General features: G+C 44.5%; 1 protein-coding gene across 1 annotated transcript in view; it reads left to right on the plus strand.

The window, feature by feature from the left end:
• The window catches only part of LOC143337931 (netrin receptor UNC5D-like), a 145,628-nt gene that overhangs the window by 89,182 nt on the left and 40,551 nt on the right, over positions 1–15,895 (plus strand). Inside the window, exon 3 of the mRNA XM_076757947.1 lies at positions 15,605–15,748. Within this exon, the coding sequence (XP_076614062.1) occupies positions 15,605–15,748 (144 nt within the window). The remainder of the gene's footprint in view (positions 1–15,604; positions 15,749–15,895) is intronic.

Below are 15,895 nucleotides of genomic sequence, written 5' to 3' on the forward strand. Positions count from 1 at the left end.
GCAGTGGTTGCTCTGTTGGTTGGTTGTCAAAACTTCTCACCGGGGTTCAATATTCATTAGGAAGACATTTTGTCTTGCCGCCTTGTAATCCGACTCAGGACGGAGCGCGCTGAACGCAGGCAGAGCAGCTCAGCGCTTCAGTGCAGAAGACGAACTGCAAACTGTCCGCGAAGCAGCGGCCCTCTGGCATGACATAAAGATATCTAGAAACAGTCAGTTATTTTATTGGATGGTGCCTCAAGAGGAAAAAAAACAAGAGGAGAACAAAATGTCCCCACATTAATGCCAGTATCAGCTGATTTTTAAGAACACCAGACCTGGCCGTCTTTCACAGCCCACATTTGGTGTGACTGCGCACTCCAACAGCCTCCCTCTGAAAGCTGAGGCTTCATTTTCAGGTCCAAATAAGAGATTTCACATCCCGGCGTTCAATCCAGCATTAAATGAGCAGGGGTGGGAGTAATTCCCCTTTAATGCTCGCTGCTTTGGCTTTGGGACGGTCTCCATGACATATTTATTTCTTTTGTTTGGGTAAATTCTGCTTTTTGAAAGTAAAATGGAGAAAAATAATAGCCGCAGCATTGTGTGCTATCGTTTAATGGCTTTGAGAAAGTCGATAATTCAAAACTCTGCGGTACTTTTTCATCAGATTTCAGTAATGTGTAAAAATAATAGCTTGATGTGTGTTTTCTAATTGCATTTTTTGCAAACATAATACTAAAACCCCATTTAGGTCGAGGAGAAATGATGACTGCAGCTTCATCATTGGGTTGAGCAGGTCATCACTAATGTTGTGTGATTTTTTTTTTGCATGTAACTGAAGTACATGTATGTGTTCAGTATTCACACATTTCCAAATGTTATGAAGCCATCTGTCCATCAGAGTCAAATAATGTTTTTTTTCCTTCCTTGTGATATGGAATAACAGTGTTGGTCATCTGGCTCAGCAGATTGCTTTGATCCAGACCGAAGTGTCTCAGTAATTACTGAGAATTTGTAAAAACATTCATGGCTTCATTCATTCCCCAGAGGGTGAATCCTGCTGTCATTTGTGATCCCTGGACTCTTCATCAGGCACCAGCAGCAGATCAAAGATTTCACTTATCCAGTGAAATGTCGAACATCTTCTGGGTGAATTTACACAAAATATTTTGAGTTGTTTTCACGCTTTTATCAGATTATTACAGTTGTAGTTTGAGTGAAATGCCTTTGGATGGATTGTCCTGACGTTTGGTGCCTCACAGGATTAACTGGGGCAGCTCTGGTTATCCGTCACATCAAAATTTCACTTTGTGCTAATTCGCAAACGTTAGCATGTTTTAACATGGTGACATGGACGGTGAACATGCAAACATGACCCACTTTCTTCAGCATGTTAACAGAGTCATTGTGACATGTTAGCATGCTGCTGTTAGCATTCAGCTCATTACAGCCTCACAGAGCCGCTAACGTGACTGCTATTGGTTGTGCAGCTTCTTTTATTTATGGCTTTAATTTCATTTTAATGAATTCTTCTCATCGAGATCAGATCTTTGAGAGCAAAACATGCACGTGAGTAATTTGGGGAAGCAGCAAATCAGCCCCAGACTCCCTTTAAAAAAAGCAGAGTTTTGTGAGTGGTGGTGTTTGGGTGAACTCTGTAAACTTTGTCAAACGCTGTCTGTGACAAATTCTTGATAATTTGCCCCCTTTTGTAAATTCAGCAAATGTAATGTTCCATTTTGTGTTTTCCCTTATCCAAATAATGTGACCGGACACAGATTGCATTTTAATACCACGTGTAAATATTATCTAAAGATTCTATGCTGGTAAAATATAGCCTCCAGTGTAAATTAGCATTAGAACATGTTTTTTCACCATCTGTGCTTTTCTTTTATTCATCTTCATCGCTCGTTCCCTCCCTCTCCCTTAAAATGTTCTCTTTCACAGAAATATTCAAGCTTAAATGCATCCAGGAGTATTATAATGTTGTGTGCTCTGCTTGAAACCTCTAGAAGGGTGCTCGGCATGAAGATATGAGGCTTTGCTGCTTGGACATGCTTTAGTATTCACTGGTGTGGGATACGGAGGATTTCTGTGGACATGACCGGGGTTTTAGTCCGTGTTTCTAAACAGTGTCTGTCGCTGATGATTTCCATGTTTGCGCTCAGGCTTTGAACACAGGCGGAGGTGGGTCAACATGCTACATGTTGAGAAAATGAACATTTCTCCTCAGCGTGAGACTCCTCTGGCTGCTCATCCAGCTTCATCAGTAGGAGGCGGCTGAACAGCTGCATCTCAGGACGAGCTGCAGCAGTCTGACTCAGGTGGTAGAATGGCCCCTGGGTTCAGCAGCGAGTAGGGGGCTGTAGCTATTAAAGCAGTAAGCTGTGAATTAAATGCAGACAGACTCAATAACACATGGCCTAACGTTGTTTGACCAGCGGGTTTGAAGCAGAGGACAGAAACCGTGTCTGTCCAGAGGCGGCTGTATATTTTAGCTTTGTGTTGTGTTGTTTTTCTCAGATTCGGTCTTAGCTCGCATGTGCCTTCCAGGAGACACGGCGGCAGACAAGGAACAGAAATGTAGAAACAGAAAGAAGAAAACATCCATTACAGCTCCTGTGAATAGCTCCAACTGCTGTTGCCGTAAGCATGAGGAAAGCTGGCGCGGTAGACGCTCCCTTCCAACTGGATGAATTGTGTTGTGTTTCTCAATCTGTGAGATGTGTAGCAGAGCGAAAAGATATTTTTAACACCATGTCATGGCTAAATATTTCATACCTGCAACTCATCTTTTCTGCGTGCTAATCCTGACTGCTCGACTTTCCATGACAATGAGCCAGCGGGAGCTTTATTTGTCTTGTGACTTCTCAACATTTAACGCTGAGGAAAACGGGAGCTCTTTGTAAAAAATGTCCAAACGTAAAAGTTCTTGAAAAACGAAAGATTTGTACGTTATAAAAAGCCTTGAATAGACCAACATTAGAAAGCACACACAATGCACGTTCAGTTTAAGCCCTGTTATGTGTCAGGCAGATGCTTAATGCAGCGCTGTGCACTTGGCAGGTTCGGGCCAGACCACGTTTATTTAGAGCAGGATGCCGCCGTGCAGGTAACTTAACTCTCACCACTTCTTTGAGAGAGCAGCAAATACGGCAGTGTCAGATGTTGAAAGAGTCGTCTTTTCTTGGCTTGCGGTTTGTGTATTTCCTGCTGGAACTAAGATACCCGCCGTGGAGGTTGGTAGTTTAAAAAAAAAAAAAAAAAGCTTTCTGCCAATGAATCTTGAGACACCTGTGTGTGAATATTTCGCTGTCATCAAACACTTTGTACAAGAGTACAAAGAGTAAACAGTGGAGCGTACTGTCTGCAGAAGATGGAGACCAGGCTTTGCTGTCATGTGTCACTGCAGGATGTAGTGAAGGTTGTAGCATTTCTAATGAAAGCCCATTTATTATCATTATGCAGTTATTATGAATAATAACATTGTTGTGCTACTCAAACCATTAACTGGGCAATGGTGTGCTGTCAACCCGATACAGCATCTATCAATAAAGAAATGTTTTGTGAGATAAGAAAGGACGCTGAACGTCGCACATCAAAACAGTTCCCCTCATTTTGTCGCTGTTATCAGTTCATTCGATGCGCTGCATTGTGCTGTTTATTCGCTTTTCTTATATTTGAGAAAAGCAGTTTGACAACTTACAGGAATTCACAGTCTAAGACGTAACTGTTAAGAGCAGACGGGTGGTGTGCAGCGAGTAGCATGTTCAGTCAAGACATAATATTGAGTTTTCTGAGATGTATGAATGAGTTATGAGCGCCGGGGAACCAGAACGCTTTCATCAGGTGTTAAAGGAAAAGTTTGACATTTTGGGAAATGCAGTTATTCGCTTTCTGGTCAGAGTTAGATGAGAAGATCAATACCGCTCTCATCTCTGTACTCTGAATATGAAGCTGTAGCCAGCAGCCTGCTAACTTAGCTTAGCACGAGGATGGAGAAATGTCTTTGTCAGGACCAGAGGAGAAGAAATGAGCTATATACAGGGGTCACTAACAGGCGGACCGCGGTCCGAGTCCGGACCCAGACACCGTCCTATACGGACCCGGACCTATATCCAGTAAATTATTAAGGGACTTCAAATTTTGACGGGACACTTATATTTTAACCGGCGCAACTTTTCTAGTCTTTACGGCACCGGTTTAGCGGCTCAGGAAACGCACAAACCAATTGCATGCGAGTTAAGCCATCCCACGTGATGCTACCCAGCCAGTCGCATCTCTGCATTGCGGACGATAAACATAGCAACTCTGACTGCAGTCAGATGAGGAGTGAGAAGCGAACGGCGAGAGTGGGAAAAGAGGGAAAGAAAGAGAAACTGTGTAACTGTTCAGCTGTTATTTTCAAATTAGTTGAGACTGTTAAGATGTGAAAGTTAACAAAGAAAAAGGAATATTCAAGCTGTTGCTTCACTTTTACTTTTTCTAAAATTAAACACTTTCTTTTATAATGCACAATTTTTCAAAAAACATTTTATTTTCTCTATTTCATTTTTAAATTCAAATCTGCCTGGTTTAATGTTAAGTGACAATAAATACTGTCGAAATGTTTTTGAATTGTACTTTCTTTATTTGATCAGATGTTGATTACATGCAGATGTTGATACAACTACTAGGCTACTTCAGTGTATATATCACACAAATCATAACGTTATGACATTATGATGTTCTGGACCTTTGCTTTAGGAAATTTTCTCTAACCGGACCTCTTTGAATTTTAGTTGAATACCCCTGAGCTATAAGATGTTAATGAGACAGCTTTAGAGGCGCTGGTAGGCGGATTTTTTAACCTTTGTGCCAAAGCTTCATGCAGTATTTTGCATACAGATGTAAGAGTCGTTGTTCTTCTCCTCTGATTCTTGGCAAGAAAACCAATAAGAGTATTTCCCCAAAATGTCCCTGTTTATTCCAAAAAAGCAAAGGCTCCTGAGAGGCCCCAGCACTGTGGAGTAACAGGAAGAAGCTTTTGATGGTTAATGAAAACTTTGAGGTTGGAGCTAAAGCAGACAGAGAGACATTAAACCTCTCAGCCAGTCTCATTACTGGCCTCATTCCTTTCCAACAGCTGTGGCAATTGGAGTGGCATTTTGAAAATAGCTCACTAAAAGCAGAGGAGAGAGTTTCTCCAAGTAGGAAAATAATGTTTGAACGATGCGCCGTTTGTCGGCGTGAATATAATAAGGCACAACAAATCTGCTGCCAAAGGTAGACGCCGCGGCATTTAAAGATGAACGGTGGAGATAGTGAAAGGGCAGCGCTGGAGTTATGTCGTGTTCCCGCTGATGCCTCCCTGTGAGCTCCTGTGTTTAACCTACACGCTCTGTTGTAGGCTTCTGCGAGCGAAACGAATAAGAGAAGTTTGAGCCGTTTGTGCGATCGAATCGTCAAAACCTACTTTTTGTAATTCTGCTGCATCACGTCGTGTCGCAGCTAAAAATGCATTTCAAGAATTTAAATGAGACGCCACTTTTTTTGACAGACAGAAAAAAAAAAAGGAGGCCATGACGCACGGGAATATTGCCTGCTGGTAATCCAGTGTTTTTTCGATAAGAGAGGCTGAGAGGAGGAGACAGGCAGAGAGAGCAGGACTGAGGGATAATGAGAACAGAGTGAACTTTTAATTGTCTCCGTGTTTTCGCTGTGAACTGCTTGTGTCCAGCGCGGCCACAGGACATCACGTAAAGTAGCCCAACACCAGCCGACCGGTTTGATGTGTGCAGAAGTTTGTGTGGAAGTCTGTGCGGCGTGCAGGAACCTGGTGTTGTTTGCACATGATTTAATCAATGCAAACACAGTGGATCACTGCGGGCAACGGCTCTGCCCGGTGCGCTGCTTTTCAGACTGGAGGATGCAGATTTATCGTGTGTATCTGCCCCGCTGCCTTCACATGGTTGTAGGGATTTAATCACAGTAACTGAGGGAGAAGGCTTTCATATTCTCAGTATAAAGCACCTGAAGATGACAGACACTGCTACGTATTACCAATTAATTTTAAACTTCCTGCAGAGTGCTAGTCTGAAATCAACTCGTTTGCAAGTGTTTAATTAAAGCTTTATTGCGAATGTCCTCCGAAGGATGTGCACAATGTCAGACTCGGCAAATTATCAGCTGAGAGAGGATGCGGCAGAAACTACCCCGGTTTTCAGACGTCTGTTCTTAACACATCTGTTTTCCGGTTTTCACCAAAACGCCAAAAGTTTGCTGTGTGCTGCCTCATTTGAATAAAACTATTGTTTGCTTGTGCGTCTCTTCACACCTCGGTATTAAAATACCCACAAAGACAGACAAACACCAACATGGCAGAGTGCTGCTTGTGGTGGTCTTCAGGCGGTTGGTGGGATAGCAAAGAAAGATATTGTTCCATGATATCGACGCAGCACAGAAAATGGCGGGGTAAGCTAACAGGTGAGAAGTCGAGCCTTCCCGTCGGCGTCTTTGTCTTGGTGTCCTCTGCAATTGCCCTCGGTCAAGACAAAATACTGAAATGAAAAAACTGGAGAGAACAAGGCTAAAACAACAGATGAAAACTTCTCGAGATGCACCTCAAGTATCACAGCACTTGTCCGTCCGCCCAAAGAGTTGCTTTTTAACCTGTTGGAGAAGAAAATACATCTTCTCAGGCCGTCTCGCTTGATGGAAGTCGGTCTCTGGGGCTGAAGGAGCGGGCAGGCTACAAATCTCAACAACTCAGAAAGTGCTAAGTGTTGCTTTAATGATACACCATGTGGTCGACTTCGGATCGATGCCTGAAGTATCAGTGCTGCCAATAGTAAGTGATGAATGAAAATTGCACTTTCAGGTCAGTTCTGTTTTGCTGAATAAAGAAACACCCTCTGGACAGTCTGCATTGTCCTGTGCTGAATGTGTTTTATCAAAGATACAACTACCTGGAAACAGACGGTGCACAACAGTGATTGCAGTTGGTGGACAAACAATCCAAGAAGACAATCCAAGACACCCGAGAAAACAAGATCACAAGTGGAGGCAGCAGCTCGGCCCATAAGGACCGGAGGGTGGCCGGTTGGAGTCCAGCGTGGACCATCGATGCAGAGGTGGACTGGACTGAAGAGGTGCCTTGAAGAAGGCAGCTAACCCCTAACTGCAGAGGGCGCTGTGCTGTGGCGGCCATCACTCCAACATCGTTCACAGCGTACCCGTGTGTGTAATAAAGTACTGATCCAGTTTTTAGCTTTATGCCAACACATGTTCAGATAATCCAGTGGGATTTAAAGAAGCTTAATTACTTCAGGAAGTAGACAAATTTTCTCACAGAGGGTGAGCTGGCCTAAAACGCCCCAACATACCACGCTGCTGCTAGCTAGCTAATCAATGAATGCTAGCTCTGTGAAGCTAAACCGGTTCACTTAATCACACATCAGATTTTTTTGCTTTACAGAAGAAAAAACCTGATTGGATTTTGATCTACGAATATAAAGAATCTGACAGACAGGATGTGATGTCGACTTTAACACACGCATGCACCTGAGTTACCCATGACTCCTCTCTACAGGACAGTGCATTAGCAGCTTTTATTCATGATAATAACATGTATAAGTGTTAATATTGGTAATTCTTGGCCTGTTACATTACTTGTTTCGTACTGTGTCAGTTGTTTTGACGTGTGTGTTTTCAACGCTTCAAAGCACAAACGTTCAGTCATGACTGGAGTCAGTGATGCTTGTTTCTTTTAACACGTTCTGTCCTGCGAGTGTAGGCCGTTGTTAGCTAGATCAGCCGCTTGTCATCGTGTCTGTTCGTCGAAAACAACAACAGAGGCTGAAAGGGAGAGCCGAGGGACGCAGGATGCAATCGTCGGCCAGTGGGAGGCTTATTGCTGCGGTCCACATCTGTTGAGTCACACTGGGGATTTGAGGAAGTAAATGGAACTGAATTTACAGTATCTTATCAGTTTGCTTATACGAGATATTTTTCCACTCATTTCAGAAGCAGTTCTGAGCGTTCCTTGAGGTGGTTGCAGGTTTCCCTGTGGGTATGCATAACTGTTTGAGGAAAAAGTGTAAATATGTATCGTGCACTCATGAGAGAGCGTTTTAACCACCCAGGGTGGATGTTACGAACAAACATAGCTTCTGGCTTTACATGAATCAAAATCATCATTAATTTGTTCGTGCCCTCGCTTTAGCACCAAAGGTAGCACCTGAGCCACGAGGCAGGAGGCTGATCGGGGCTGACAGTAATGGCCGCCCCGCATAAACACAAATGGAGAGCATTGTCTGCAGAGAGCACATCCAAGTCCTGTAACTCAAATATCGTTAGGGATTCCTGTGGCCGTGAAGGGTCGAACGGCCGAACGCAAGACAACACCTGCATCTCTATTCAGACTGAAAGTGAGCTGCAGCGTGGAGGAGAAGGAAAGAGCGAGAAGTGCAAAATTATAACACAGAAAGTTTGACATCCGAGATACTTCATTCAGCTTTTAGCTAAATTCTCACGTCGCTGATCTAAAGTTTGGATTCTGCCAAGAAAAAGGTCCATTGATCAGCTTTCTGGACACGATTACTGCTGCACAGTATCCGCGAATACAGCGCAACAGTGTTATTTCCTTATCCCTTTACAATTGCTAAGCCTTTTGATAAACCACAGGCAGACAAGGCTCAGCTGGATATTTCATGTAATCATTGCTACCCAGATTTTAACCTCCCTTCAGGAAAACAGCTTGCTCTGATAAACTCCTTCAAAATGAAACTGCATCGAGTCTTTGCAGACAGCAAATCACTCAGTCTCTGTCATTTATAGGCGGATTGCATTAAAATTCCAGAAACAAAATGGAAGAAGGGCAGTCGCTGTAAACAAAACAGATTCTTTTTCAGCTCCCTGCATCCTTTGACCTATCGCAGAAAACGAATTTATTTTTGTCCGCGCTGAAATGCTGTAAGAGGGGTGAGGGATGGAAATGAGTGATAGAACTCAGGAGATTATTGAAGGACAGAGTGAAAGAAGAGCAGAGAGGAAGGCGGAACAGAGGGGATATCTGTGCTTATAGGCGGGCGGCTGAAAGGATGATACCCTGATGGAGAGATAAGAGAAAGAGAGGATGAAGGAGACAGAGAGAGGACATAGGAGTGAAAGAGAGGCTGAAACAGACACCACGCCGGTCGTCTCGAGGAGGAGAGGATAGCAGCTCCTGCAGATTCACCGATGAGGAGATAGCAATTGAGGGAAAGCACGTGAACGCGGGGGGGATCGAGGAAGTATGGATATCCATTCCTGTTGACGCTCCGTCAAAGACCGACTCCAGTGTTGTGTATTATGATCCCGGCCAGCTGAGAGATACCATCGACCAGGCATGAAGTCAGGACAAAGAAAGAAAGGTGGGGGGCCGCTGAGGGAAAGCGAGACGCTCGGAGTCTCTCGGCGTCGCTGTTAGTTAAAGAAATGGATGGAACAAATGAAGTGGCCCACAGAGTGAAAGCCACTTGTGTATGCAAAACTTGCTCCTAATAAGCAGACATGCGGGTTTTTGGATAAACATAAACAAAGCGACTGGGGGAATGACACAAATAAGGACTCGCAGCATTTTAATGGCTGAATTATCATGATTTTTTTATGCGCGGAGTAATGCGTCCCTTTGGTTCCAGGATTAAGTATGACACACACAGCTGGGACCAGACTGAAGATGTTGCTGGGAGCATGTTCCGCTTGTCTAGCAGGGTTCGTCTGTGTCTGGCCCTCAGCCAGCCCTCGCAGCCCCCACATGCTGAGCTGCACGCCGCCATGTCACATCACACAAACATTTCCCCCAAGCTGAGTTCACATCAGTCAGACGCTCTCCTGAAGCTACATCCATCCACCTCAACCCGCAGCCCACGCCGTGTCACCCGCAATGTGCACAGCTGCCTCACGAGGATCCCTCAGACGAGCAGGGTTCTTAAAACCCGCCATCCAGAGCGCCGTCAAGTGCGACCGAGACATCCCGGACCGTTTCGAGCTGAGCCGGACCGGTCGAGTTCGGCTGAGCCTCTCGGATCAGGAGCCACTTGTAGCTGGCGCTGCTTGGCTCCCTCGGGGCCTTTTCATAGAATCAGCCAAGGCGAAACAATGGGCCAAAGCCGGGAGAAATCACTCCACGGGCCCCGTGCCAGGCCGGCCAGAGGAGAGACAGAAAGACAGAGCGAGAGCAACGTGGGATGATAAGTGAGCATCAGCACTGGTGTATCTCTTCCCGACTCCTTTATAGAGGCTGCATTAGAGACATATTAAAGGGCATGATTGAAGGGGCCAGTGAAAGCTGCTCCACCCTTAGGTTTATTGTCAAGGCTCTGTGGCGCTCTGTCAAGAGCCCCTGGCAGGAGCCTGAAGGGAAGGCAGAGAAGAAAACAGGCTCAGCCGAATGGACGTTTGTATTCGTGAATGCAGAGGAGTGGTCGGATGTCATGACATGACCCAGCAGTTATTGGATAATTTCTCTGACACAGTGTCACCGAGTGCGATTCCAGGCTACTTGGACGAGCGGCTGAGCTCTTTGATCTGTGCCAAATGTGAGGGAACCTGGGAGTCAGAGTGTCATTCTGATTCCTCTCCTGTTTTTATCTCGCCTTCAGCAGAAGCACCGCGGCCCTCACTCCAGTAAACAACGGCCGCCCTTCCGTGTGGTCGTACGTTTATTACGAGCACTTCACGCTTTTGTGTGTGCATGGGCCGACGTGGAAAGCGCCGCTTTTGGCTTCCTCATTTTCTTTTTCTTCCGTGGTCTCTCAGCGTGCGTGTGCCAGAAAAGGAGTTTTTGGAGTGAGTCTGCAGAGCTGTAGCTCACTCCAGCCCTCTATGAGTCAGTTTGTCTGCTTTCAGCATAAAGCATTGCATCAGGAACAGTAGACTGTTGTTTATTCATTAGTTTCTTCTGTTTTCCTGGTCATTAATAAAGATGAGGAGGTCTGATTGTGGAAAAAAAAAAAAAAAAAACATTGTGAATTAAGAGACAACATGCCTAAACCCATTCCCTCGTCTCCTCGGCGCTTTAGGCTATTGTCACAACCCAGTAGTGAAATTGCTCGTCACAAAGCACTTACTGAAGTTTAGAGGTTAAATCAAAGACAGACGTGGAAGTGTGAGGTTTTGTTATTTCTAACAGTTGCTTACAAGAATTTTAAATTCTAAATTGCCATTTTTAAGACTCCTCACTCTCGCTCCCGTGTGGACCAAACCGGTTTTCAGTGCACGTGTCCTCTGCTCTGAGTCAACGTGCATCTGCTGGAGTCGGCACAAATGAAGTTAAACGATTCTTTCCGAACCCAAACTCGTCCGCTGTTCTTCCATGAAAGACGTCACATTAAGTCAGATGAAATGACGTTACTGAGCTGAAGAGGAGGGAATTCAGCCATCAGTGAGGCGCTAGACTCGCTGCATTTTAGAGGTGTGGACGCGGAGCAACTCTGAATCTGACATAAAAAGATCTGCCTGCATGCGCAGAAACAGTCCAGATTGCTTCATTTTCTGTATAATCTCTATTACGTGTGTGTACATTTCACCACGCACCCTAAATTTGTTAATCAATAAAACATGATTTTAAGTTGAATTCTCTTTTGGCACACCTGTGAAACATCCCTGACTTCAGCTCGTCCACTGACCTGTCGTCTGTTCATCTGTGCAGGAGTTAAAAATAACACCTGTGGAACACCTGTCGAGCTTCCTCCTGCACCCTGCAGCTGATCTGGTGAGAAGTGACAACACGTTATCGTGGATGAAGCTCACTGAGTATCTGGATATTGAACCTCTGTGTTTTTCTGTGTTTTACATTTTGGCAAATCCACATCATGCAAAGTCGTCCTTGAATTTAATTATCTGGATTTATTCTGATGATGAGCCAAAGCCTGAAGTTGAAAGGATATAAAGTGACTTTTTCTCTGATTTCTAAACAGGTTTAGGGGTGTTTATCTGACGTGCCGACTGATGATGACCAGCGTTTAATGTAAAAGCTTGTTACATTACAAGATCACTGCCATTAAGAAGTGCTTGTCACATTACAGCGTTAACAAGGAAACTTATTAGAGCATTATCCTAAATGAAAACCCATCACGAGTCCTCACGCATGCCAGAGGGTGTGCAGCCTCCCGTACGTCTACCTTTGAGTGACTCGTCATTGCATAACCTCGTTTACGCCTCATAATCTGCCATAATCATTACGAGTAAAACTAACAAGGTCATGCAACATGTATGTATTTTGCAGTTCGGCTGCTCTGAAAAAAGTTGAATGATTTGAAGTAACCAGAAGCTGAGGGTGCTTGAGCGTTGTGGAGCTGTGCTTAGCTTGCAGTTGCTTCTTCAGATTTGAAGTACACTTAACGCGCAGCCACAATTTGCATTCCTCTGTGATGCTCATGTCCGTTTCACCCACAAATCCCAAATAACGGCAATACCTCCGTGACTTAAAGGGCGTCCTCTCCATCTTCTCGCTCGCTGCACAGCAGCTGATGATGACCGTGTGTTTTCAGTGGCATTGAGTTAAAGCAGAGTGCATATTCAAATAATCCCCCCCCCCCCAGTTCGTTTCTGTCTCTGCTGCGTTGAGCTTAAAGAATCGGACAACGCCACACTGACGCTGCATATTTCTGATGATGTGATGACAGATTTGCCCTCTCACCAGAGTGCAACCTTGTGTTTTTATTTCCCCGCAGTTAAACTCGCCTCACTCTCACTCCGTCAGCCATGTTGATTAAGTCTCTAATTTGTAGCGGTGGAAGGGAGGAGTAGGTGGAGTGCTGTGTGTGTGTGTGTGTGTGTGTGTGTGTGTGTGTGTGTGTGTGTTGTACATAATATCAGTCAGTCATTGCTGAGGATTACAGTGTCTTCAGAGAACATTTCTGTTTTACATTACTTCATTAGGCTCCCTTTGATAACCTTTCATTTCACATTATTAGTTTTCATTTAATCCCAGCCTATGTCTAAGCTGCTGTCTGCGTGATGGCAAAAGCCTGCGGAGAGACGACGGCTCTACAAGTGCAGGGCTGCGTAATTAAGCAATAAGCCACAAGAGGCCGAGCTTTACAGCGATTTTTGAACAGCTGCTCTGAGATGTGTTGTTAGGCACGACTTGTTAGCTGCACTAAAAATCAGTGGAAAGTGCAACCTTCACTGATTTACAAGTATTAATAGTGACGTCATTACTATGAGGTTCTGGAAATATTCATTTAAATCAATTAGTAGCAAAAAGTAACTAATTTGTTATTAATTTAAGGTTGAATTCTTTTGATATTATTTATGCGCAACATTCTTTCAGCTATAGCCTTTCAATTTATTTACAATCTGTAATTACCTCTCCCTCTCTCCCTCTCTCTCTCTCTCTCACTCTCTCTCTCTCGAATTATTAGTGGCTGAGTCCGCCATTCCCACACAGGCCTCGCAGGAAATGATGCAGCCTCGCAGTTTTCTGTTAAACCCCCAGCAGTCGCGTCAGCTTTGAGTTACTGTTAATGTAAACCCCAAATTTCCTGCTGCTGCAAACACATTAAAAGCATTCAACTGGCGAAACGCGAGGGGCCTTTTATTGTGAAGCAGCCAGAGGAGACAGGGGTCAGTGCTGACTGTGAATGTTCATCAAAAATGCATCTATGAAACAAGGCGTTTTGGGCATGTTTTGGCATCTGAATAATGGAGCAAGAAATAAGCTACCAGCTACAGTTAGATCAGAGTTGCAGGCGATGGATGGCAGAAGCTGGAAAAAGGCCAGTTGTTGACAATATGAAGCTTTTATTAAAACAGTGTGAGTTTGTTTGGAGGCACTGTAGACAGATACGCCACCACTGGTGTCGCCAAACCAGCCAAGACTTCAATCAATCAGATTTCTAACTTTAATTTTCCTTCCTTTAGCCGTTAAATATAATCAGGCTGTATTTAAAGTTGCAGTTTAAAACTAAAGGTCATGTTGTTCTGGAGGCAGCAAAACAAACTATTGTCAAATTGATAAAGAAATCAGGCAGTAATTTCCTTTTTTCAATCATTCTGTGAGCAGCTGGTATCTGATTTAATGCTCGTTTGTTTGCCTTGCTGAGAAGTTGGAGGTGTGCAGCCTCAGCTCAGCGTGGCTGCTGTGTTCCCTGAGTCCATGCAGTGACATCCTTCATCCAATCATGTGTTCACAAAGTGGTGAACCTCGCTCCATCCTCGCCTGTGGACGACTGAGCCTTTCCAGGATGCTCTTTCATACCCAAACAGGTGTTTTTGGAGCATCCTGTTGCTCCTGTCTCCTGTTTGAAATGTGTTATGCATCATATTCAAAAATTAAGAGCAGGAGGAGGTAAAACTGTGTTTAAGTTGAGCACATGTCAAGAAGGATTAGCGCATTATCACATCTCATATTTTGCTTTTCCATCCCAACTTTTTTGGAATAAGGGTTGTAGTTACAGCAGAGAAGCTGAATCACGCTGCTTCTCCCACACATGACTCTCTGTGCACCTGTTTAACGCTCTGCTGATGCTCACTGCTGCGTCTACCTAAGCAACACAGCCGCATCGCTGCTGCTCAGTTAATCAGCACCACCTCCTCCCCAGGATCCGCCCGTAGGCTCTAATAGTCTTCTCTGAGGAGGTGGGTATTTGTGATTGTCACTCTCTGTGCTTTCTAAATTGTAGGCTGTGTGGAACATCAAGGTCGGACACTTGACACAGAGCAACGGCTGTTCATAACTCTGCATTCATGTATTAATGAATCCATTCAAGTTGGCGGACTGAAATTCAAGTTTCTGCTTTGCCAGATAAACATCAGATATGTCGCTTGAAAGCTGCAATTTCCTCGATACCCAGTAAAGCCACCTATCATACGTTAATGGTCCCAGCCTGTCATCTTTTGTGCATAGTCGGGCTTAATTGAAACACAAGGCTTTTAAATTCCCATCAGTTGTCTCTGAAAACGTTTGTCTCACGCCCAGCTCATTATCACACACAATATACAGATATTAATGAACGACCTGCGTGACATTAAGTCAAAGTTCTGCTGCAGAAATAGACGATTTGATTGTCACAGAGCGTGTCTGTGTTCGGATGCGGTGTTTAATTGCGTTGTTTAGCGTCTCTTTTTCTACCTTAAATTATAGCCCCTTCAAATGTTTTCAAAGGACAAAAAACGAGGGGACGAAAACAGGCTGATGTGTTCCTCCTCTCAGTTAATGTCTCCGCTGGAAAGCATTTAGTGTCACTTCTGGATAATGGATTATGTTTTACAGATCCTGAAAGAGGATATGAGGGCTCACTAACAATTTCTAGTACACCCAGAGTTTTACATTGGCGCCCATCTGTTCGCCAAAACTGAAGTTTTTATAAGACTTTGGCAAACGGCCAGTAATAACATAGATAACAGTACTTGCATTAAAGTGGTCAGCTCTGTGGCTTTTTGCAGTTTAGGTCCTTCATATGAGCAAAATCCCTGAAATGCTTTTGATTTGACTTCCTCTCCTCCTCCTCCTCCTCCTCCTGGCAAATGGCAGATCTGTTTACCGCTGATAATCTTATCAGATTCAGATTTCACTCGCCAAACCTCCCTCTCTCTGATTGATCATCCCTGTGACATAATGAAGGCTAATCTAAGCAATCAACCGTCTCGTCCGCAGGGCTGAAGATCCGCGAGGTGATGATCAACGTGTCGCGGCAGCAGGTGGAGGACTTTCACGGCCCCGAGGATTACTGGTGCCTGTGCGTCGCCTGGAGCCACCTGGGAACCTCCAAGAGCCGCAAGGCAACTGTCCGGATCGCATGTAAGCAAGTCCGCGTGGCTTTGATTCCACGCCGACCTTATTGTCTCTGGAAAGGTTATTCTTCTACAAGCTGGTGTCGTGGTTTCGTGGAAGGCCGATGTGTGAGCAGAGAAGGTCACACATGAAACAAATTGCTTTTTCTGGTGC

Source organism: Chaetodon auriga, chromosome 19, assembly GCF_051107435.1.
Source record: "Chaetodon auriga isolate fChaAug3 chromosome 19, fChaAug3.hap1, whole genome shotgun sequence".
In the NCBI taxonomy this organism is placed as follows: Eukaryota; Metazoa; Chordata; class Actinopteri; order Chaetodontiformes; family Chaetodontidae; genus Chaetodon; species Chaetodon auriga.